Source organism: Oratosquilla oratoria, chromosome 19, assembly GCF_046742065.1.
Source record: "Oratosquilla oratoria isolate Oo_2021 chromosome 19, ASM4674206v1, whole genome shotgun sequence".
In the NCBI taxonomy this organism is placed as follows: domain Eukaryota; kingdom Metazoa; phylum Arthropoda; class Malacostraca; order Stomatopoda; family Squillidae; genus Oratosquilla; species Oratosquilla oratoria.
In genome coordinates this window covers 37649863-37673767 of record NC_134795.1, presented here as the reverse complement: position 1 = coordinate 37673767, position 23905 = coordinate 37649863, and the positions used below count along the sequence as shown (strand labels likewise).

The window sequence follows — 23905 nt, the reverse complement described above, 5'->3', positions numbered from 1 at the left end:
GCATGAGGAGCAAGTGGATATGCGAGGCTGCCATATCGGCATCTTGATTATATTTATTGTAGTTGCCCCTCCGTAATGACATACTCTCTAAACTAAATGTAATCACATTTTCTATGGTTATCAAAATTCACGGGTGAAAGAGAGAACGATTGATATAAGCGGTGACTATATTCTATGATGCGAGTATTATTACGACACATCGTACGTCTGGCAGATGATGCTGCCCGCGAGATTTTGGCCCGGAGTGAAGAGGTTAAAATGTATCAACGTAATATGCAATTTTGTGGGCGGAAATGAAAAAAAAAATGCCTTGCTACAAGCAAATATGCTAATGAACGAAGTCGGTAGCATAGGATTGGGATGCCATCTTGTCTCGGTACTTCCAACAGTACCTTACCAGGTACATTTTCTTGAAGGAATGTTATGGAGAGGAGATACATGCATTCCTTCAAGATGCAAGAACTTTGTATACCCCGCAAGGTGAGAGAGTGGTTGAAAAGCCCGCCAATGTCTCTCACGACGACGACAACGAGGACGATCCGGATGACATTTAATTTGCAGGTAATGATTTATTAAACAGGTTAGGTTAGACGAATTCATCATCCTTTCATTTCTTCGACATCGGCATCTATCATAACAAACATGGCGTACCATTCGTCCGACACGACTTCGTTACTTACGAAATCTGTTTAAGCACCTTTTTTTTGTTTTTTATTTCCGCTCACAAAATTGCATATTACGTTGATATATTATAATTTACAAAAATAATAATTAATTTTCTATTACTATATTGTGCCCATGGTCAAAACTAAAAATTTACCTTCATTTGTAATCCTGTGTTTTTGAGTGAATAGAGAATTCCGGGAATAAAACTGTTAATGTTGGTTTAATTCCCCACAATTCCCGTAATGCGTTTATGTTGTTTTTTAGGGGTATTGGCAGAGTAGACCGTCCATGGAGGTGGTCTGATTTCACTGACAAAAAAAAAATCATTTATTTTTGTAATTTTGCTAAATCCCGACAGATTTTTCTCATTCAACAACGAAAATGTTCAGTTCTGAAAGCACTCACATATGCATGATTATCCGATGACGAGACCAGGTGCGCCTTATGTAAGGACGGGGAATAGCAAATTATGGGTGCGCCTTATGGTCCGAAAAATACGGTACAATGTTAGGTTTCTAGTTTTGATATATTTGTCCAATATAAAATGTTAGGTTACAAAGAAAGCAATGGCCTCCGCTAGCGAACCCAGGGATCTGGGTGTGCACATCCTGTGTAATAGTACATACCAAGGCTTTTTTTTTTCCCTTACCAGGAGGGTAGCCAAAAAGGACAAGGCACAAAAACATTCCCACCCATTTCATCCCCGAAAACACTCCACACCCCTCCACCCTCCCTTCCATCTTAGCACCTCCTAGATGACGGGTCATCCCTGCACCCTGTCCACTGCCCTGGGTCAGAAGCAGTGTCGCAGGACACAGCACATCCACAGCAAGGCCGCTTCATTAAATCGGCGACCCCCCCTCTCCATCCCCCCATATAAAGGAGAGGACAGGGAGAAATCCCTTCGGGCTGCGTAATAGTAGTCCTTGATAAATATATATATATATATATATATATATATATATATATATATATATATATATATATATATATATATATTTATATATATATTTATATATATATTTATATATATATATTTATACATATATATATATATATATATATATATATATATATATATATATGCAGTAGTGGGATTCAGCCGGTTCTTACCTATTCGCTAGAACCGGCTCACGCAAATTTGTCAGTTCAGCGAACCGGCTAACTGGCGAACCGACTAGTTGCTCAGCTGGTCAGTGGTCTTCTGCATCTCATCCGATAAGTACCGGGACGGTATGTTTCGTAACTTTCGTTAGTGATTTATTGCATAGTTTATTTACACAAGTGGTTACCAGTTTTTTTTCATGTATATAGTGCTTGGTTTCTCTGTATATTTGTGTTATTAAACTACATTTTATTATAATTATGGACATACATACATACACGCACTCTCATACACACTCCTTAGGCCTACCCACACAAACATGTTTGTTTATAAATAACACAAATGCATTGCACACATGCACACACATACTCATGTACATGTACACATATGCACACGTGTAAGCACATACATAGCCTACACATGCACACACTACCCCCACACAAACATGCGTCCGTAAAAAAATAAATACACCTGCACTAGGTTGCCCAAATCGAATTTTTTGATCACGAGACTAACTATAGGTTGGCACCCAGGTCTATACCCCATTTTTTTTTCCACCTGACAATTTTTCAGGTTTTTCGTATGTAAATATTTGAATATTTTTTACGTTTGGCAGCCAGAGATGCATTTTAAATATAATATTGTTAGATTTCCATATTTCTAGTTAGAATATTTAATTGATAACAATAATATAAAGAAAATGTGGCTAAGAAGTGGTTGCAAATTAGTGTCAGATGGAAATACACCGACTATAACAGAACCGGCTGACGAAAAATTTGAATCCCACTACTGTATATATGTATATATACGTATATATTTATATATACGTATATATATATAGAACAGGTAATTGTATATCCCAGCTTGGGATGAGTCCTTGGCAGTTCCAGTGTGTGATGGAGTACATTGCTGTTTGGTTTAGTGATGTGGTGGTTCCTTTGGTGTATTTACCTTGATGGGCTGGTGAATGATTTCTTGATTGATGCAGGAGTCTTTCAGTGTGCCTGAGTATGGTTTTAGGGAGAAAGGGGGTTAGGGTAAGGGGTGAATCTGAACTTGGTGTATACTAACCCATCCCAGTTTGGTCTCATTGGGATAATGAGTCTAGGAGCTTTACATAAGTTTTGGTGATGGTGTGTTTTGTTGGTAATGGAGTAGAGTGGATTTAATTTTGCACCTCCTGTTTTGAGACTGCAAGTGCTCCAATGAATAGGGAATACCTGTTTCATAACTCATGGTATCATCTGTGATTGAATGACATCACGTTTCAGGGAACTGAGAAAAACAAGTATAACAGTACTTATTCTGTGACAAACTAAAGTCAACACTGAACTATCCATCAAACCCTCAATACACCAGCAAGGAAAGTATAAATAACATTAACCTACCTTAGGAGCAAACCTCTTAAATTCTGAAACCCAGTTTGGAAGTGTGGAAAGTGGAGCAACAACAAGGAAAGGACCTGGCACTCCTTTCTTGACTAAATGACATATTATACCAATGCACTGAATGGTCTTTCCCAGTCCCATCTCATCAGCCAGAATGCCATTGACACCATTCTCAAACATGACCTGCAAATTTAAAATCAATGTTGACAAGTGCATAAAAAATTATTTCTATCTATGTAACAAGGCTTCTTCACCCTAACAAGGGGGAATGAATAAATACACATTACTTGCATAATTCATATGTATAAGGATTCAAATGCCAGTCTTACCTTAAGCCATGTAAAACCATCTAATTGGTAGGGTCTCATACAACCCCCTTCAAAAAGATCTGGCTGTTCTTCTCTGTTATGCTCTTCACTTTCAGTTTTTCCTGCTGTTTCTTTAATGGTCTACAGATAAAAAGAGGTATTGCATAAATCAAATGCTGTTTTCAGCCCTTTAATGCCAGTAACGTATTTCATAAATTTCTCATAGCAAACCCCAAATAAAATTTATTCAGTTGTGGAGTGGACCCTGATCTGACTAGAGCATCCCTCTATAGAACAGTCATTTGACATTTCACATAAAATTCATAACAAACATCCTGCAGCAGATAACAATGTCTGTGATAACGTAATCATAACCAAAAGGCCAACAGGAGTGTCCCGGTTTTCTAATACAGTGAGTCCTCCTTATACGGTAATTCTTTATCCGGTAAATTAACAGGTACGGTATTTGGTAATTACCACCCTCAATTCTATTTACGGTAAGAAAAATTCACAGATATGATATCCACTCGTATTTTGAAGAGGAAAGAGCAGGGAGAAGGTACATCTGCCATATCCTATTATTACATGTTATAATGGGTTCGGTATATGATAATTTAAATTTGCGGTAAGGTTTTCAGGAATGTATATGTACCGTATAACGAGGACTTACTGTAGTCATGATTATCTAATGTAGAAAATCTGACATGGGTATATTTATCTAATGAGGGAAATGTCCCAACACTGATGTGCAAGAAGTTTTTAGCAATGGGGTAAGGATGGCTTTGACTTTGATTGATTGATTTATGGAATTTTTGGCTTGAAGGCCAAGCGCATATCTCTCATATATGAATATATAAAATTTCAAGTAAAACAGTAAAAACAATAACCACCCACAAAAACACATCAAAACAAGATACACTCACAAGCAATCATATACATAATTTTAAATTTCATAAAATAAATTGATGTCTTTTAGAAACTTTAAAACATTCTTCACATGAGCCTCCTTTCCTAAAATTTCTATAAGAGATAAATTTGTTAAAAAGTTTGCCCTGCGCTTATTAGAGTATGCAGGGCACTGAATTAAAATGTGTTTAATTGTAAAAACAACTTGGCAAGTGGGGCATTGGGGGGCCAGCCTTTCTGCTCCACTTGCCATCAAAAATTTATGGGTAATATAGGAATGGCCAATTCTTAATCTTGTTAAAACAATACTTGATCTTCTGTCCAAAGAATGAGGCTTCCAAGGGCTCACCAAGGGGTGAATCTCTTTTAACTTGTGACTACCGTCCAGCCTTATCCATTGTTCTTGCCACTTCTCCATTACATAACTATGAATTACTTGTTTGAAGTTTGTATGTGGGATTTTTGTGTCTGTTATATGGCTCAGCCTAGTAGCTGCTTTGGCTGCAACATCGGCCTGTTCACTTCCAGTGATATCCACATGGGACAGCACCCAGCAAAAGTTTACTTTTATTTTCTTCCGGTTGTTAATAAGTATCAACCAGTCCTGTATTTCTTGAACTAAATAGTGAAGAGGCAATAACTTACTTAAGAGAGGATAGAATGCTCAGTCTGTAAAAATAATGTTTTTATTAGATGGAATTGAATTAAAAACAAATTTCAGGGCGTTGTTGACTGCCGCAGTTCAGCAGTAAAAATAGAGCTAAAATAAGGCAACTTCCTCTTTAAAACTGTGCTATCAGATATAACAGCACAACCAACACCATCTTGGGATTTTGATCCATCTGTATAAATAAAAACTGAATCAGCATGTAGTGATAAGTGTTCTAAAAATTCACATCTTAGCTCTACAGCAGTTCTATTTTTCTTGTTTTTAATAGGACAAATTACAGTGGGACATTGGTTCCAAGGAGGGAATTTGGGAGGTGTGATCTCAGTAATTGTAACAGAAACAAGTCCTACCTCCTCTGCCCCAACTTCACATCTCACTTCTAGAGGTTTCGGCTGGGGTATTGGCTGCTTGTTATTGTGGCAAAGTAGCATGCAGTTGATACTTTAGGATCTATATGGGGCGACCCTACAGACCAGAGCCACACATCATTTTGTCTATGATAGAGGAAAAATCTGTTCATAGAGAAGATGACACTTTTATACTACAACTGTCCCTCCGTTATGCTGTCTCCCAATCCCTTGTGGCTGTCCTGTACCATTTCTCTGAGTATTCTTTTTCTGTGGTGGGGGAAAAGAATACTGCCACCAAGTATTCCCACTTGGATCGAAAGAGGCGAGAAGAAAGGGATGGGGATTGGGACTAGGCATCCTTCTCCTTGTAGCCCCACAGGGGACATTCCTAAACGAAAAAGTAAAGGCATAAGACGGTCTGGGAGTTTTCGGACCAGCACCCTAAGGTGTGTAGATGTGGTACAGATGAGAGTAAAAGGGAAGAGATAGGTAGTATGTTTGTGAGAACAAAGATGGATGTGTTGGCTTTGAGTGAAACTAAGTTCAAAGGGAAGGGTGAGTGTAAGTTTGGGAGAGTAAGTGGGAGGTTATCAGGAGTGAAGAGAGGGCAAGGGAGGGAAAGAGTGGCTATTCTAGTAAGTGAAGAGATAGGTAAACGTGTAGTGGAGTGGAAGGAGGTTTCCTCAAGGATAATGTGGATGAAGGTGAAACTGGGAAAGGAGATGTGGGTCTTTGTAAGTGCATATGGGCCTGGCAGTGAGAAGAATGTAGAAGAAAGGGAGGTTTTTTGGATAGATTTAAATGAATGCATAGAGGATCTAGGAAGAAATGTCAATGTAATAGTACTGGGAGACCTTAATGCTAGGGTAGGAAATGGTCCAATCGATGGAGTGGTTGGGACATGTGGAGAATCGTAGTGGAGAGTTGATGGTGGAAATGTGTCTAGAAAGAGAGTTGATGATAGCAAATACAGTGTTTCGGAAGAAAGTCAAGCATAAGTACACATGGGAGAGGGTGGTGGAGGGAAGGGGGGTAGATAGAGCATTAATGGATTATGTAGTGGTAAATAGGATTGGGATAGGAAGAGTTGAGGATGTACATGTGCTAAGGGGAGAGGGTGGGGGAATATCAGATCATTTTTTGGTGGAAGGTAAGTTGAGAGTGGAGGATAGATGGATAAAGAGGAAAGGGACAAAAGGTAGGGAGGTGCTTAGAGTGAACTCTTTAAATGAAAAGGAAAAGGAGAAGGAGTACAAGAAGAAGCTGAAGGAGGAGTGGGAGGGAGTGAAGGATAGAGTAGAGCTAGGTGTGGAGGAGGAATGGGGATGGTTCAAGGAGGGAGTCACAAAGTGTGCAAAGATGGTGTGTGGAACAAGAAGGACAGGAGGAAATAGAAGAAAGGGTAGTGAATGGTAGGATGAGGAAACAAAGAAGGTTGTAGAAGAGAAGAAGCGAGCTTTCTCAGACTGGTTACAAAATAGGACGAGGGAGTCATAGGAGAGGTACAAAGAAAAGAGAAGTAAAGCAAAAGGTAAAGGAGGCAAAGAGGAGAGCAGATGTGAAATGGGGTAAGAGTATGACAGAAAATTTTGAAAGTAACAAAAAGATGTTTTGGAAAGAAATTAAGAGAGGAAGAGGAGGCAAATCAAGTAGAGAAGAAAAGGTAAAAGGTGCAGATGGAGAGATGATAATGGAAGAGAAGGCAGTAAGGGGAAGATGGGCAGAATATTTTAGGGAGTTGCTAAATGTGAAGGAGGATAGGGAGGGAGAGATAACTGCAGTGGGAAATGCTGAGAAAATGACCATGATGAATGAGGAAAATGGAGGAGAAATAAGGAAGGATGAAGTGAAGGCAGTTGTTAAGATGATGAAAGCAGGTAAGGCACCTGGTCTGGATGGATGCCATGCAGAATGCCTAAAAAAAGGAGGTACAGTGATGGTGGACTGGATGGTGAGGTTATTTAATGTTTGCTGGAGAGAGGGTAGAGTGTCGGAGGACTGGAGGAGTGCCTGTATAGTTCCTCTTTCCAAGGGAAAAGGGGACAAGTGTGAATGTACTACTTTCAGAGGGATTAGCTTGTTAAGTGTAGTTGGGAAAGGTTATGGGATCTTGATTGAGAGGATTAGAAGAGGAACAATAGGAGTAATTGGTGAGGAACAGTGTGGATTTAGGACAGGTAGAGGTTGTGTAGATCAGATCTTTGTGGTAAGATAGATATGTGAGAAAGCTATAGGAAAGGGGAAGGATGTTTTTTGGGCTTTTATGGATCTGGAAAAGGCTTATGATAGGGTAGACAGAAAGGCACTGTGGGAGGTTATGCAGATATACGGGATAGGAGGAAAGCTTCTGGGAGCTGTCAAGAGTTTTTATGAGAGTAGTAGAGCTTGTATGAAGGAGTGATTGTGCCAACAGCACTGTATGGGGTAGAAACATGGAACATAAGAGGAAGAGAGAAGGAGTTTGAATGTGTTTGTGATGAGGTGTCTGAGAAGTATGATGGGGGTTACTAGGCTAGATAGGGTGAGAAATGAGGAGGTGAGGAGGAGAACAGGGGTGGAAAAGGAGTTGGGAGATAGGGTTGATGAAAGAATATTAGGATGGTTTGGACACATGGAAAGAATGAGTGAAGACTAGTAAAAGAGGTATGGAAGGCAGATGTGGAGGGAGTGAACATGAGGGGACGTCCTAGGATGAGGTGGATGGATGGGGTGAAGGGGGCTTTGGGGAAGAGGGGAATGTCTGTTGAGGAAGGACGGGAGAGGACAGAAGACAGGGGTGAATGGAGAATGGTTGTATATGGATGATGTTGTGATTGTATGAGGTGGAATGGGCGGGGGGATGGGGAGTGAGGTTGTATGTGTGAGCAAAATTTGACGCAGCCCAAAGGGATTTCTCCCCGTCTTCTCCTTTTATGCAATGGAGGGACGGAGAGGGGGGGTCGCCGATTTAATGAAGCAGCCTTGCTGAGGATGTGCTGTCTTGCAACAGTGCTTCTGACCCAGGGCAGTGGACAAAGTGCAGGGATGACCCGTCATCCAGGGGGTGCTAAGATAAGAGGGAGGTTGGAGGGGTGTGGAGTGTATTCAGGGATGGAATGGGTGGGAATGATTCCATGCCTTTTCCTTTTTGGCTACCTCCCTTGTAAGGGGGAAAAAGCCTTGGTATATGTATGTATGTAGTAGAGCTTGTGTCAGGATTGGAAATGGAGAGAGTGAGTGGTTCGAGGTAAAGGTGGGACTTCGTCAAGGATGCATTATGTCGCCCTGGCTGTTCAACTTACATATGGATGGGGTGGTGTGAGAGGTAAATGCAAGGGTAGTGGGTCAGGGATTGGAGATGGTTAAAGAAAATTGAGAAAAGTGGGAGGTGAGCCAGCTGTTGTTTGCGGACAACACTGCGCTTGTGGCAGGATCGGAGAAGGGATTGAGGAAGTTGGTGGCAGAGTTTGTGAGAGTATGTGATAGAAGAAAGCTAAAGATAAATGTGGGTAAAAGTAAGGTGATGAGATGTACAAGGGGTGAAAGTGGCAGTAAACTGGAAGTGAGCATTAAGGGAGAGCGACTGGAGGAAGTGGATAGTTTTAGATACTTGGGTGGAAATGTGGCAGGAAAAGGTGGAGTGAAGGTGGAGGTAGAATGTAGATTGAGAGAAGCGAGTAAATGCCTTGGTGGATTAAGGTGTGTAATGAGGAATAGTCATTTGGGAATGGATGCTAAGAGGAGACTGTATGAAGGAGTGATTGTGCCAACAGCACTGTATGGGGCAGAAACATGGAACATAAGAGAAGAAGAGAGAAGGAGTTTGAATGTGTTTGAGATGAGGTGTCTGAGAAGTATGATAGGGGTTACTAGGCTTGATAGAGTGAGAAATGAGGAGGTGAGGAGGAGAACAGGGGTGGAAAAGGAGTTGGGAGATAGGGTTGATGAAAGAATATTAGGATGGTTTGGACACATGGAAAGAATGAGTGAAGAAAGCCTAGTAAAAGAGATGTGGAGGGAGTGAACATGAGGGGACGTCCTAGGATGAGGTGGATGGATGGGGTGAAGGGGGCTTTGGGGAAGAGGGGAATGTCTGTTGAGGAAGGACAGGAGAGGATAGAAGACAGGGGTGAATGGAGAATGGTTGTATATGGATGATGTGATTGCATGAGGTGGAATGGGCAGGGGGATGGGGGGTGAGGTAGAATGTGTGAGCAAAAGTTGACGCAGCCCAAAGGGATTTCTCCCCATCTTCTCCTTTTATGCAATGGGGGGATGGAGAGGGGGGGTCGCCGATTTAATGAAGCGGCCTTGCTGTGGATGTGCTGTGTCTTGCGACAGTGCTTCTGACCCAGGGCAGTGGACAAGGTGGAGGGATGACCCGTCATCCAGGAAGTGCTAAGATAAGAGGGAGGGTGGAGGGGTGTGGAGTGTATTCAGGGACGGAATGGGTGGAAATGATTTTATGCCTTTTCCTTTTTGGCTACCTCCCTTGTAAGGGGGAAAAAGCCTTGGTATGTGTATGTATGTACTTTTTCTTGGAGCTCTGTCTACCAGCTGCTTTACATATTTGAAGTTTGGATTTTGTTTTGATGTTAAGACACAAGATATATATCTAAGACTTAATGCCTCCCTGCAAATATAAAGGGGAGGAATTCCTGTGTCCACATATAAGCTATCCACTGGAGATGTTCCATAAGTTTCCGAACAAATTCGCAAAGCCATATTGTGGACTATATCAAGCTTCTTTAATAAAGTTTTACATGCCGATCCATAAATTTGACATCCATAATCGATTTTGCTAAGGCACAATGCTTGGTAAAGCCTTATCAGTTATAAAATCTGCTCCCCAGTTGAAGTGAGACACTACCTTCAGTATATTAAGTCGCTGTTTAACAGTGCATATAACCTCGTTTATGTGATGAGTGAATGTCAACTTTTTGTCCAAAAACAGACCCAAGTATTTTACTTGATCTTCATATGGTAATATGACACCCTCTAAGAATAATGTTGGTATTTCTTCCTTGCATCTTAGTCTAGAGAACCTAATAGCTTTTGTTTTTTCAACAGAGAGTCTGAAGCCTCTGCAATTAGCCCATGCTGTTGCTATGTTAATAACCTCTTGAATCTTTTTGGCCTGTTTCTAATGTTGTCAATCTGCAGCACACAATAGCGAAGTTGTCAGCATAAGCCAATCCATGAATTCTTGTAAGAACTTGTTCTAACAAACTATTAACCACTTCACTCTAGGCCAAAATCTCCCGGGCAGCATTAGCTGCCAGACGTACGATGTTGTGTCATAATACTCAAATCATAAAAAATAGTCACCGCTTGTATCAATCGTTCTCTCTTTCACCCGTGAATTTTGATAACCATAGAAAATGTGATGAAGCCAGTTTAGAGAGTATGTCAGTTACGCAGGGATAACTACAATAAATATAATCAAGACGCCGATATAGCAGCCTCGCGTATCCACTTGCTCCTCATGCCGCCTACGTAGGCGGCACTGTATGGAAGAGGTTAATGGCTATGCTGAAGAGTGTAGGACTCAGCACACTTCCTTGGGGAATCCTTTTCTCTTGTAGATATGTAGAAGAGGAAGAAAAGCCCACTCTGACTTTTAGATAACGGTCAGACAAGAAATCCTTTAAACAATTGAACATATTACTCCCGATACCCCACTCTGCAAGTTGCTTTAGAATGCCTCCCCGCCAGGTAGTATCGTAGGCACTTTTTAAGTCAAAAAACACAGCAATGCTCAGATTCTATATTGCAAAGGCATTCTGAATCTCATGAGTGATGAAAAGTAAGGGATCCAGAGTGCACTTATTTATTCTAAATCCAAACTGTCGGTTAGATAGGAGATTTTTAGATTCTAAAAACCAAACTAAATGCATATTATGGATGGATGGGGTGAAGGGGGCTTTGGGGAAGAGGGGAATGTCTGTTGAGGAAGGAAGGGAGAGGACGGAAGACAGAGGTGAGTGGGGAATGGTTGTATATGGATGATGTTGTGACTGCATGAGGAGGAATGGGCGGGGGGGTGGGGGGTGGGGTAGTATGTGTGAGTAAATTTTGACGCAGCCCGAAGGGATTTCTCCCCGTCCTCGCCTTATATGCAAAGGGGGACGGAGAGGGGGGGGTCGCCGATTAAATGAAGCGGCCTTGCTGTGGATGTACTGTGTCTTGCGACACTGCTTCTGACCCAGGGCGGTGGGCAGGGTGCAGGGATGACCCGTCATCCAGGTGCTCAGATGAGAGGGAGGGTGGGAGGGGTGTGGAGTGTATTTAGGGATGAAATGGGTGGGAGTGTTTTTATGCCTTTCCCTTTTTGGCTACCTCCCTTGGAAGGGGGAAAAAGCCTTGGTATATGTATGTATGTAAATGCATATTAACCATTCTTTCATAGATCTTACAAATACAGCTAGTGAGAGCAATAGGTCTGAAACCTTGTGGGAGATTGGAGTCTTTTCCTGTATTTAAAATTGCTATGATAATTGAAGTCTTCCAAGATTTAGGAGATCCAGAAGACCAAAATTTGTTCAGGACATTTAAAAGAAATTTCTTCAAGGATATGGATAAATGAGCAATCATGGAATAATGAATGACATCCTCTCCAGGAGAGTTTGGGGAGGATAAAGATAAAGCATGATCCATTTCAGCCAAGGTGAAAAGAAGATTATATGCCTCCGAGTTTGTATTGGTAGGAGGAATAATCATGGTCTTGTCTCTAATTCTTCTGAAGTCATGTGAATAATGAAGTGGACTTGATATATCAGCATGGTGTCTTCCAAAAGCTTCTGCTACTTCTCTTGTATCTGATATTAAAAAAAGAGTTATTTATCTTGAGAATGGGCAAAGGAGATGGAGTAAACTTTCCCTGTAATTTTCGAATCCTATTCCATACTAATTTGTGAAGTGGCCTTGCTGTGGATGTGCTGTGTCTTGCGACACTGCTTCTGACCCTGGGCAGTGGACAGGATGCAGGGATGACCCGTCATCCAGGAGGTGCCAAGATAGGAGGGAGGGAGGAGGATGGAGGGGAGTGGAATATATGGGAAATGAAATGGGTGGGAGTGATTTCTGTATCTTTTTCTTTTTGGCTACCCCTGTGTAAGGGGGAAAAAGCCTTTGGTATATGTATATATGTATGTATTCCATACTAAGGTAGGGGGAGAGTCATATTTCAACTCGCTAATAAATTTAATGAAGGATTCCCTCCTTGCTTTCTTAAATATTTTCTTCTGCTTTGCTAGAGCTCTTCTGTACATTATCCTATTGACTAAACAAGGATATCTCAAATATCTCTTAGAGCAAGTTCTTGTAATCTTTCTGCTTAAAGTACATTCATTGTTCCACCAGGGGACTACTGGGCATCTAGGTTTACCAGCTCTCCTAGGAATGGTTGAAAAAAGCACCAGAAAGTATGATGCCTACCAGATAATCATATGCATTAGAGTTACTAGAAAAATCACTAGTCTTATAATCAATCTTTGTGGATCTCCTAAATAATTCCCAATTAGCCTCTCTTGTCTTCCATTTAGGTAAGCAAGAGGAGGGAATGTTCTTTAAATATTTGATATGGATAGGTCAGTGGTCGCTACCATGTAGATCTTCATCTATTGACCAACTCTAGTCTAATCTTAAGGATGATGAACACTTAGATCTATAGCAGAACTTGAGTTGTGAAAGACATCAAACCTAGTTTTGGAACAGTCATTCATCACAATGACATCGTTATTACCAATAAACTCTTCAATTATATTGCCCCAGGCGTCACACCTTGATTCACCCCATAGAGGATGCTTGGCGTTATAGTCACCCATGAAATAAAAGGCTGAGGAAGCTGGTCGACCAAAGATTGTTGGTCATTTAACTCAAACTGACAGGAGTGGTTATATATGTCTAGAAGTCAATTTTCCAGTTCAGTTTCCAAATACAAAGAACATAAAGTGATCCATTTAGTGGTAAAAATTTGTATTGCACAAACCTGCAACACTGAATGTAGGTGGACACTTCTGTGGTTTACAGACTTGTTAACAATGATACCTGTACCTCCATGAGCATGACCCCCAATCACAGGAGGGGATTTGTAAAATTTATAAATAAGTCCAACATTAGAAGATAAATTGCCAAGCATAGTCTCTTGGAGACAAATGGCAGACACGTTCTTTAAAGAGAATCCAAACCTGCTCTCGATGAGAATCAAAACCTTGAATATTCCATTGAATTATAGACATTATACAGTTTTCTTTTTCTCTTTTGGGTCTCCTAGTCTGGGAGGAGAAGGTTGGGAGAGAGGTTTACAAGATGGGTTCTTTTCCGATTTCTTTGCTTTCGCGGGTGGCATCCTCCTCTCTGACAATGGTCCGACAGATGTCGATGTAGAGTCTGAATTATTAGTTCCTTTCTTAGATTGCATATCACAATATAGGGAAGAAGTTGGAGATGAGGGTGGACTGTGGAGTCTTTTACTGTGCACAGCTTCAGACTCCATAGCTTTGCTTCTGTGCACCTCAACCAAGTGAGGCACACCAGTCAGTGGTTCCTTTACTGTGGAGCCCCCCCAAGTTTGGGAGAGAGATTGTCTGAGAGGAGGCTTTATTGAAGGAACCCTGTGGGTTTTCAGCAATGAAGACTTTAGGTGCCCCTCCAGATGGGGCAGGAGACATTCCCTCAACAGAGGGTGAGAGAACCTCCGTAGAGGAGGATTGAGGAGTACTAAAATTTCCAAGTTGTGAAGAACAATTAGGTCTAATAGTGACTCTTTCACGCTGAGGCTTGGGTTCAGCATTAACAGAAGAATTCGTATTAGTATTTGTTTTTCTATTAGATTCTAGAGTTGGTTGATCCTCATTGCTTCTGTGCACCTCCACTGAGTGAGGCACACTAGTCAGCAATCCCTCAACTGGGGAGTCCCCAAAGTCTGGAAGAGAGATTGCCTGTGAGGAGGCTTCATTGGAAGAAGCCTGTGAGGTTTCAACAATGGAAACCTTAGGTGCCCCTCCAGATGGGGCAGGAGACACCTCTTCAATAAGGGGTGAGGAAACCTCCGCAGAGGAGGATTGAGAAGTATTAGAAATTCCAAGTTGAGAAGAAGAAAGACAATTAGTTTTGATAGTAACACTTACACTGAGGCTTGGGTTCAGTGTTGACAGAAGAATTCATATTAGCATTTTAATTTCTATTGGGTTCTACAGTTGGCTGATCCACTTTACTATTTAACAACATCACTGTATCTTTTGGAATTAGTTAGTAGTCTTTTAGCATGTCCTATACTTATATGTTCTGCATGGGCTTAAAGTAGTGTTTCCTGTTCCTTCTTATGAATTATGCAGTTCTTATCCCTGGCATTATGCTCTTCTTTACAATTCATACAAACTGTTGGGTGGGAACAATCCCCATGTTCAGGCTGAGCACATATCAAACACAGTTTGTCCCTTGTACATCGGTGGGAAGAATTGCCAAAACCATAGCAATTAAAGCACTGAAGGGGATGGGGCTTAAACTGCTTCACATGAACAATCTCTTTTTTTTATCTCTACATAATGAAGTAGATCTTCATCAGAAAAAGTTAGGATAATTATAGAAGAACGAGGGATTTTAACAACCTTCCAAACATTAGTTGGGCACATTTCTAATATTTCTTCTTCCTCAAACTCATAGAGATTTCTATTAAAAATTACCCCTTTGGCATAACTAAAGGTATAGTGGGGTTTAACTTCCTTAATGTCTGATTTCTGTCTCAAGTTAAGCACCATGGCAGCTTGTTCATAAGACTTTACATGAATTAAGAAGGAATTTCTTCCAAATCGTGATACCTGTGAGTTAGTTAAATTACCAGAGCCAAGGTGACTCTTCAATAATCTTCTAAACTCGGTCAAGTTAGCACGTTCCTTTGCAAGAGTGATAATAAGCCACTTAGCTGGATTGGGGGGCCTCTGCACACTTTCCTTCCTTTCCTCTACCGGGTTTTCTGGATTAAAGATATCCAGGTTAGGTGGCATTCTAGCAAAAAGTTGGGCCAAAGATTCATTTTCTTTGGAATTATTATAATCCAAGCAGGCAGCAGCTGCATCCTGATTAGAAAGAAATGAGATCCAGACTAGCCAAGCTTTAAAGCTGTCAGTCAGTTTAACCATGATCTCTTTAATTGGTCCAAATTTACAGAACTCTTCATGGAAGTCAATATAATTCTTATCAAGAGAGACATATTTTAAATGTAAGACTATTAGGAGCAATACTTAAGCTACTTATAGGTTTCTGAGTATCTAAAGATGATTTCGTCACTTCAGAATCCATTCCAATTGTAAGTTTCTGGGCTACAGAATTATCTGTCAATGAAGTCTTAGTATCGTTACCAACGTCCTTTTTCAAGCCGGAGTCATCAACTGAGGGTTTTACTTTTGCCAAGTCAATATTGTCAACATTAGGATTAGCAATATTAGGAGAGGGATCACGGGGTTTAGGAGGAGGATCAGGTGGTGGTGGAGGTTTAGAATGTACAGTTTGAACACCCACCATGATTGTGTATATTTATAGGGCCACACCATATATTAAGAAAGTAAGATCAATACATAGAAGAAGACACAGCATTTGCCTGATGCCTCAAGCAATAAAAGAAAAGTCTCTGCAGAGTCGGGAAATTCCAGAAACAACTATTTACACATGCAGGGCCTCGGAGGTGAGTTAGAGACTTTGTCAACCAGGAAGTTTGTCCTCTTTTGTTTTGTCCCCTGTGGTGGGGGAAAAGAATACTGCCACCAAGTATTCCCACTTGGATCGTAAGAGGCGAGAAGAAAGGGATGGGGATTGGGACTAGGCATCCTTCTCCTTGTAGCCCCACAGGGGACATTCCTAAAAAAAAGTAAAGGCATAAGAGGGTCTAGGAGTTTTCCGACCAGCACCCTAAGGTTTGGGTCTTGTTATGTGTGTGGATGTGGTACAGATGAGAGTAAAAGGGAAGAGATAGGTAGTATATTTGTGAGAACAAAGATGGATGTGTTGGCTTTGAGTGAAACTAAGTTGAAAGGGAAGGGCAAGTGTAAGTTTGGGAGAGTAAGTGGGAGGTTATCAGGAGTGAAGAGAGGGCGAGGGAGGGAAGGGGTGGCTATACTAGTAAGTGAAGAGATAGGTAAACGTATAGTGGAGTGGAAGGAGGTTTCCTCAAGGATAATGTGGATGAAGGTGAAACTGGGAAAGGAGATGTGGGTTTTTCTAAGTGCATATGGGCCTGGCAGTGAGAAGAGTGTAGAAGAAAGGGAGGCTTTTTGGATAGATTTAAATGAGTGCATAGAGGATTTAGGGAGAGATGTCAATGTAATAGTACTGGGAGACCTTAACCACTTCAGTACGGGACTTAAATCTCGCGGGCAGCAGCCAATGCCAGCCGTATGAAGTGTCGTAATAATAATCGCATCATAAAATATAGTCACCGCTTATATCGATCGTTCTCTCTTTCACCCGCGAATTTTGAAAACAACAGAGAATGGGATTCAGGGCACATTTGGGAGAATGTAAAAACACAGGGGCGACTACAATAAATATAATCAAGACGCCGATATGGCAGCGTCGCGAATCCACTTGCTCTTCATGACGCCAACGTGTGCGGCACCGTATGGAAGGGGTTAATACTAGGGTAGGAAATGATCCAATTGATGAGTGCTTGGGAAATGTGGAGTTCCAGGAAAGAATCGTAGTGGAGAGTTGATGGTGGAAATGTGTCTAGAAAGAGAGTTTATGATAGCAAATACAGTGTTTCGGAAGAAAGTCAAGCATAAGTACACATGGGAGAGGGTGGTGGAGGGAAGGGTGGTAGATAGAGCGTTAATGGATTATGTAGTGGTAAATAGGATTAGGATAGGAAGAGTTAAGGATGTACATGTGCTGAGGGGAGAGGGTGGGGGAATATCAGATCATTTTTTGGTGGAAGGTAAGTTGAGAGTGGAGGATAGATGGAGAAAGAGGAAAGTGACAAAAGGTAGGGAGGTTCTTAGAGTGAATTCTTTAAATGAAAAGGGAAAGGAGAAAGAGTACAAGAAGAAGCTGAAGGAGGAGTGGGAGGGAGTGAAGGATAGAGTAGAGCTAGGTGTGGAGGAGGAATGGGGATGGTTCAAGGAGGGAGTCACAAAGTGTGCAAAGATGGTGTGTGGAACAAGAAGGACAGGAGGAAATAGAAGGAAGGGTAGTGAATGGTAGGATGAGGAAACAAAGAAGGTTGTAGAAGAGAAGAAGCGAGCTTTCTCAGACTGGTTACAAAATAGGACGAAGGAGTCATAGGAGAGGTACAAAGAAAAGAGAAGTAAAGCAAAAGGTAAAGGAGGCAAAGAGGAGAGCAGATGTGAAATGGGGTAAGAGTATGACAGAAAATATTGAAAGTAACAAAAAGATGTTTTGGAAAGAAATTAAGAGAGGAAGAGGAGGCGAATCAAATAGAGAAGAAAAGGTAAAAGGTGCAGATGGAGAGATGATAATGGAAGAGAAGGCAGTAAGGGGAAGATGGGCAGAATATTTTAGGGAGTTGCTAAATGTGAAGGAGGATAGGGAGGGAGAGATAACGGCAGTGGAAAACGCTAAGAAAATGACCATGATAAGAGGAAAATGGAGGAGAAATAAGGAAGGATGAAGTGAAGGCAGTTAAGATGATGAAAGCAGGTAAGGCACCTGGTCTGGATGGATGCCATGCAGAATGCCTAAAAAAAGGAGGTACAGTGATGGTGGACTGGATGGTGAGGTTATTTAATGTTTGCTGGAGAGAGGGTAGAGTGTCGGAGGACTGGAGGAGTGCCTGTATAGTTCCACTTTACAAGGGAAAAGGGGACAAGTGTGAATGTACTAGTTTCAGAGGGATTAGCTTGTTAAGTGTAGTTGGGAAGGCTTATGGGAGGATCTTGATTGAGAGGATTAGGAGAGGAACAGGAGTAATTGGTGAGGAACAGTGGATTTAGGATGGGTAGAGGTTGTGTAGATCAGATCTTTGTGGTAAGACAGATATGTGAGAAAGCTATAGGAAAGGGGAAGGATGTTTTTTGGGCATTTATGGATCTGGAAAAGGCTTATGACAGGGTAGACAGAAAGGCACTGTGGGAGGTTTTGCGGATATACAGGATAGGAGGAAAGCTTCTAAGATCTGTCAAGAGTTTTTATGAGGGTAGTAGAGCTTGTGTCAGGATTAGAAATGGAGAGAGTGAGTGGTTCGGGGTAAAGGTGGGACTTCATCAAGGATGCATTATGTCGCCCTGGCTGTTCAACTTATACATGGATGGGGTAGTGCGAGAGGTAAATGCAAAGGTAGTGGGTCAGGGATTGGAGATGGTTAAAGAAAATGGAGTAAAGTGAGAGGTGAGCCAGCTGTTTTTTGCGGACGACACTGCGCTTGTGGCAGGATCGGAGGAGGGATTGAGGAAGTTGGTGACAGAGTTTGACTTTGAGGAGCTAAGATGAGAGGGAGACAAGGGTGATGGAGAGGACTGAAATAAGTGGGAGTGGGCACGTGCCTTCTGACTTGGCTACCTCCCAAGCACGAGATGGATGAATGGGGTAAAAGGAGTGTTGAGAAAAGAGGGGAATACCAATTGAGGAAGGAAGGGAGAAGACAGAAGATAGGGGTGAGTGGAGAATGGTTGTGTATGGATGATGCTGTGATGCATGGAATGGAGTGGATGGGGAATAGGGGGTTAGGGAGTGATTAAGTGAATATTTTGACATAGCATGTAGGGATTTCTACCCGTCTTCTCTTTTTCTACACAAGGGAATGGAGAGGGGGGGTCACCAATTCAATGAAGCAGCTTTCCTGTGGATGTGCAGTGTCTTGCTGCGTTGATTCTGACCCAGGGCAGTGGGCGAGATGCAGGAATGACCCGTCATCTAGGAGCAGCCAAGACAAGATGGAGGAGTGGTAAACTGGAGTGGAGTGGCAGGGGTTGTCGTGGATGGGTGAGGAATTATGCCTTTTTGACTTTGGTTACCATCCTTGTATAAAGACCTTGGTATAGAGATAGAAGGATGTCTTTGGGCTTTATGGATTGGAAAGTGTATGACAAAACTGACAGGCTTTGTGGGATATGTTGTGGATGTATGGGATAGGGGGAAGTCTGTAGAGGTCAGCCAAAAGACTGTGTGTGAGTAGCAGATCTTGTATTAGGGAATGGAGAGTGAATGGTGGTGGTGGGGCTACATCAGGGTTGTGAACTATGACGCTCTCATCCAGAAAGATAAAAATGGGTCATCACAATTCCAGTACAAGATTGAAAACCATGGTGAATTAAAGGCCCTTCTACACTGGCAATTATAAAACCCTGAGGGCTTACAATCACTTCATTACAAGAAAACCTGAATATTGAATTAGGATTTTTCAACAGTGACTCAACAATATCCTTTATTTGTTCATGACTTATTTACAATATAAAAGAGAAAAAAATATAATTACATGCCTCTATCATTTCTCATCAAAACCTCTCTACATACCTTTTCATCCAAAACATCTGCAATCAAATATTTCTCTTGTCTTTTCCTATCCTCTTTATCATTGTATTTCCTTTTCTTTGCAATGTTGCTGTTGGGTGCATCATTTTCTGTGGAAAGCAACAAATAATACATGAATTATATGGCTATATTCTTTGTAGATTAATATGGACATTTCAAAAGAACAAGGACACTCACCATCCTTTTCAGTTTCTTCTTCCTGCAGTTTTGTGGTTTTCCTAGAAAACAGAAATAAATGGAATTATCAAACATATTTTCATTATACACCTACTAGTTTACAAATGGTATTGTTCCAATATCAATCCCTTTCAAAAACATATTCCTGACATGAATCATTTAATGTTTCCTGTTACACCTCATACTCAAAAGCATAGCCCCCTAGTACTACATTTCCACTGCCTCTGCAAACTTTTTTTAGTACTTGTCACCCTCTAATTTTTTCTCTGAAAATTATGGTGCGGCAAAGTAATTTGAGAGAGAGAGAGAGAGAGAGAGAGAGAGAGAGAGAGAGAGAGAGAGAGAGAAGAGAGAGAGAGAGAGAGGAGAGGCAATTATTGGTTTGGTGGTTGGTAAGTTACCATATTTTTTGAGAATTTATAAATTGATGTTTGGGTGGAACTTCTTTATTGAATTGATTTTAATATAATTCAAAAATCTTGTGTGTGCACATTTTTCTTTATATGTGCTAGTTGTTAAATATATGTGCACACAGCTTAGAGGGAACATTGTTGGGGAGCGAGACAAAACTCCATGATCATTGCTCCTTTCTTGCATACAATTAGATAAACACAACTATTGCTTCAAACATTCCTTTTATGGATTCCACTGACATCCTTTCATTTCTCCACATCAATCTCAGGGAACCTCGCATCTTTTTTCCTCCCCTTCACTCTCTGGCCAATTTCTTCCACAAGTTTTCTAATAATTTATATCAGTTCCTAGATACCCACAACTTCCTCCCTACTCCACATTCTTCCTCTGCAATCAATCAATCAATCTGTTGCCCCAAGTCTCTCTTAGGCTCACAACCCCTAGATAATGCTTGATGTTTCTTTGATTTATGGTCGCCTGATGTGCAATGTCACCAATGATTTTTGTGTGATTCCTGTCTTCTCCTGTAACTGTATATCATCCATATGCCCTCAACTCATGGATACCACCCTGTTCACTTTTTGATGCATTAACTTTTAATTTTCTCCTCAAACAAATCTTACCACCATCCTCCACAAGCTTTCACATCATTATCTTAATCCATTACAATAAAATCAATAGTATAATCTTTGTACATAATAAATCTTTCATGTAAAAGCTAATACACTTTTTCTTACAAAATCTTTAAGTATCAGAAACCAATTATAAAGAAATATACCCAAAAAGAGCTACATACCTGCCCCTTTTTGATTTCTTTACCTCTTCTTCTCTCTGAGTTTCAATCTTCTGTAGAAGAAACTGACTATAAAACTGTGATTTACTTAGAAGATGCATCAATCGTTTATGCCTGTTGATAAGAAAGAGGAAAATAATGCAATGATATAATTTTCATTAGATACCTCCCTTATTAGGGGGAAAAAGCTCTTCGTATATTGATAGACAACTTCTATTCTGAAACCAGTTGTACATGTATATTGCTAAAAAGTAGATCACTACAAAAAATGCAAGAAGGCAAAATCATACTTGTATTCAAAGACACTGGCAGCCATTGAACAAGTTTATTGCTATAATGAATACATCACTGCATTACATTTGTGATGGGTAATGATGGTCTAGGTAGGAGTATGCCTTGTCACTGATGAACATTTTTTCTATCCTTGGAGACAATATCAAACTGAACAATTGGAGTCACAGAGGTTATAAATGAAAATATTTATCTCCATAAAAGAATGCTGCACGACTAGTCTATAGGAGTGTGACATACAATACAAAATATGTTACTAAATTTTAAATATTCATAATGCTGTATTCACCTCGTTGTATTCTACAGGAAGGGAGCTACACTCACGGTGACCTGTCTTTGTATCTCTCAGCACCAAATTTTTTCTTAAAATCTTGAATAGTGTTTTCACACACTGTCTCTTTGTCTAGTTTCTTCTAAGTATCTATCGCTGTGTGTGGGAAGCTATCTTTTTTCAGATCTCTTCTGTAATTATCTTTTTTGAGTTTCTTTTTGTGTCCTATTGTTTTTCCATTGTCCCATTTCAATAAATCATTCTTATCTAAGATTTCCATTACTTTCATAATTCTGTAGTTAGTAGGTCTCCTCTTTCCCTTCTTTGTTCCAGAGTTGGTAATTCTAATTTGGGCAGTCTTAGTTCATATGTCATTTTGGAAAGAGTTGGTGCCAGTTTTGTTGTTGCTCTTTGTATTCTAATATTTTTATATTCTTTTTGGTACTGGGTGTCCATAGTGTTGTTGCGTACTCGAGTTTGATCTTAGTGTAATTAAATTCTTTTTTATCATTTCCTCATCCAAATAGACAAATGCCACTTTTATTGGCCTCGATAAATTGTAGGTTTCTCTGAATATTTTATCAATATGCTTATCGGGTGTCATGTCTTTGCTGATCATCACTCCAAGGTCTTTTTCAGTTTACTTTTTTGACCTCTTCACCAATTTTATAATCTCTCGATATTCTGTTTTTACTTTTTCCAAATTCCACTGTACTACATTTCTTGATATTGAATTTCACTTCCCACTTTCGAGTCCATTTCCAGATCTTGTCCAAGTCTTGTTGTAATGAGTTGCAATCCTCCTCCGTTCTTACTTTAGTATTTTTGGGTCATCTGCAAAGATATTCATATAACACTCTACTCCTTCATCCATGTCATTTATGTATATGGCAAACATGATCGGGGCCAGTACTGATCCCTTCAGGACACCACTTATCATTTCTTCCCAATTTGAGAATTTATCTCTCATTACTACTCTCATTTTCCTCCTAGTCAGGAAGTCTTTCATCCATTCCAATAATTTTACTCCAATGCCACCTATTGACTCTATTTTCCTTATTAGTTTCTTGTGTGGTACCTTATCAAATGTCTTTTGTAGGTCCAGAAAGGCACAGTCTGCTCAACCATCTCTTTCTTGTATTATATCTATTAATCTAAAGTAGAAGCATATCAAGTTTGTTGTACATGATCTTTGTCTGAATCCAAATTGATTTGGATTCAGTATAGTTTTTTCTTCCAAATGTTTAACCCATCTATTTTTGATGACCTTTTCACAAATTTTTGCTACTGTGCTTGTCATGGACACCAGTCTGTAATTTGATGGATCTTCCTTGTTTCCTCTCTTATAAATCGGTACAATGCATTCTTCTAGTCCTGTGGCACTTTTCCTTCTTGAAGTGAGAATTTAATTATAATGTATATTTTACCTGTTAATTCCTCCATGCATTCTTTCAGTATCCAATTTGCAATTCCGTCTGGACCATGTGATTTTCTGACGTCAAGGGTTTTGATTTGGTCGCTGATTTCCTTTTGTGTTACAATTATTTCTTTCATTGAGGGGGATCTCTATTTCCTCACAGTTAGGCACATTTTCTTTTGAGAATACTGATTTGAAGTGGTTGTTCATAATTTCAGCACTTTCCAGTTCTTCTGTATATTCGTATTTACCTTGGCGCAGCTTTTCTATTTCTTGTCTATTCTTTAGTTTGCTATTTACATACCTGTAAAATAGTTTGGATTCTTCCTTCCATTTTTCTATTATTTTTTTTTTGTAGTTTCTCTTTTCATCTCTGCGTATTTTTACATAATCATTTCTTAGTTTGATGTACATTAGCCATTTGCTTGTTTTCTTGTCTTTTTTCCATTTCTTCCAAGCTTTATCTCTTTTACCCTTAGCCTCACTACATTGTTTTTGTACCAGCTTTTTATGTATGTTCTTTCCTTTTTTTTTTTGTGGTATGCATTTATTCACTCCCTCATTATAAATTTCTTTTAGTATATTCCATTTCTCTTCCATCCCTGTTTCTTCATTTAGGAATTTTTCCCAGTTCACATTGCGAAAGAATTTTTTGAGTTTCTCAAAATTTGTTTTGTTGTACATTA

General features: G+C 40.3%; 1 protein-coding gene across 4 annotated transcripts in view; it reads right to left on the bottom strand.

Moving 5' to 3' along the window:
• LOC143035843 (lymphoid-specific helicase-like) overlaps positions 1 to 23905 on the bottom strand; it is a 115578-nt gene that overhangs the window by 69043 nt on the left and 22630 nt on the right. For all 4 annotated transcript variants that reach the window (XM_076202902.1, XM_076202905.1, XM_076202903.1 and 1 more), the window contains exons 3-7: positions 21244 to 21354; positions 20034 to 20074; positions 19839 to 19945; positions 3489 to 3608; positions 3160 to 3342 (exon numbers count right to left, since the gene is read on the bottom strand). In XM_076202902.1, the coding sequence (XP_076059017.1) occupies positions 3160 to 3342; positions 3489 to 3608; positions 19839 to 19945; positions 20034 to 20074; positions 21244 to 21354 (562 nt within the window). The remainder of the gene's footprint in view (positions 1 to 3159; positions 3343 to 3488; positions 3609 to 19838; positions 19946 to 20033; positions 20075 to 21243; positions 21355 to 23905) is intronic.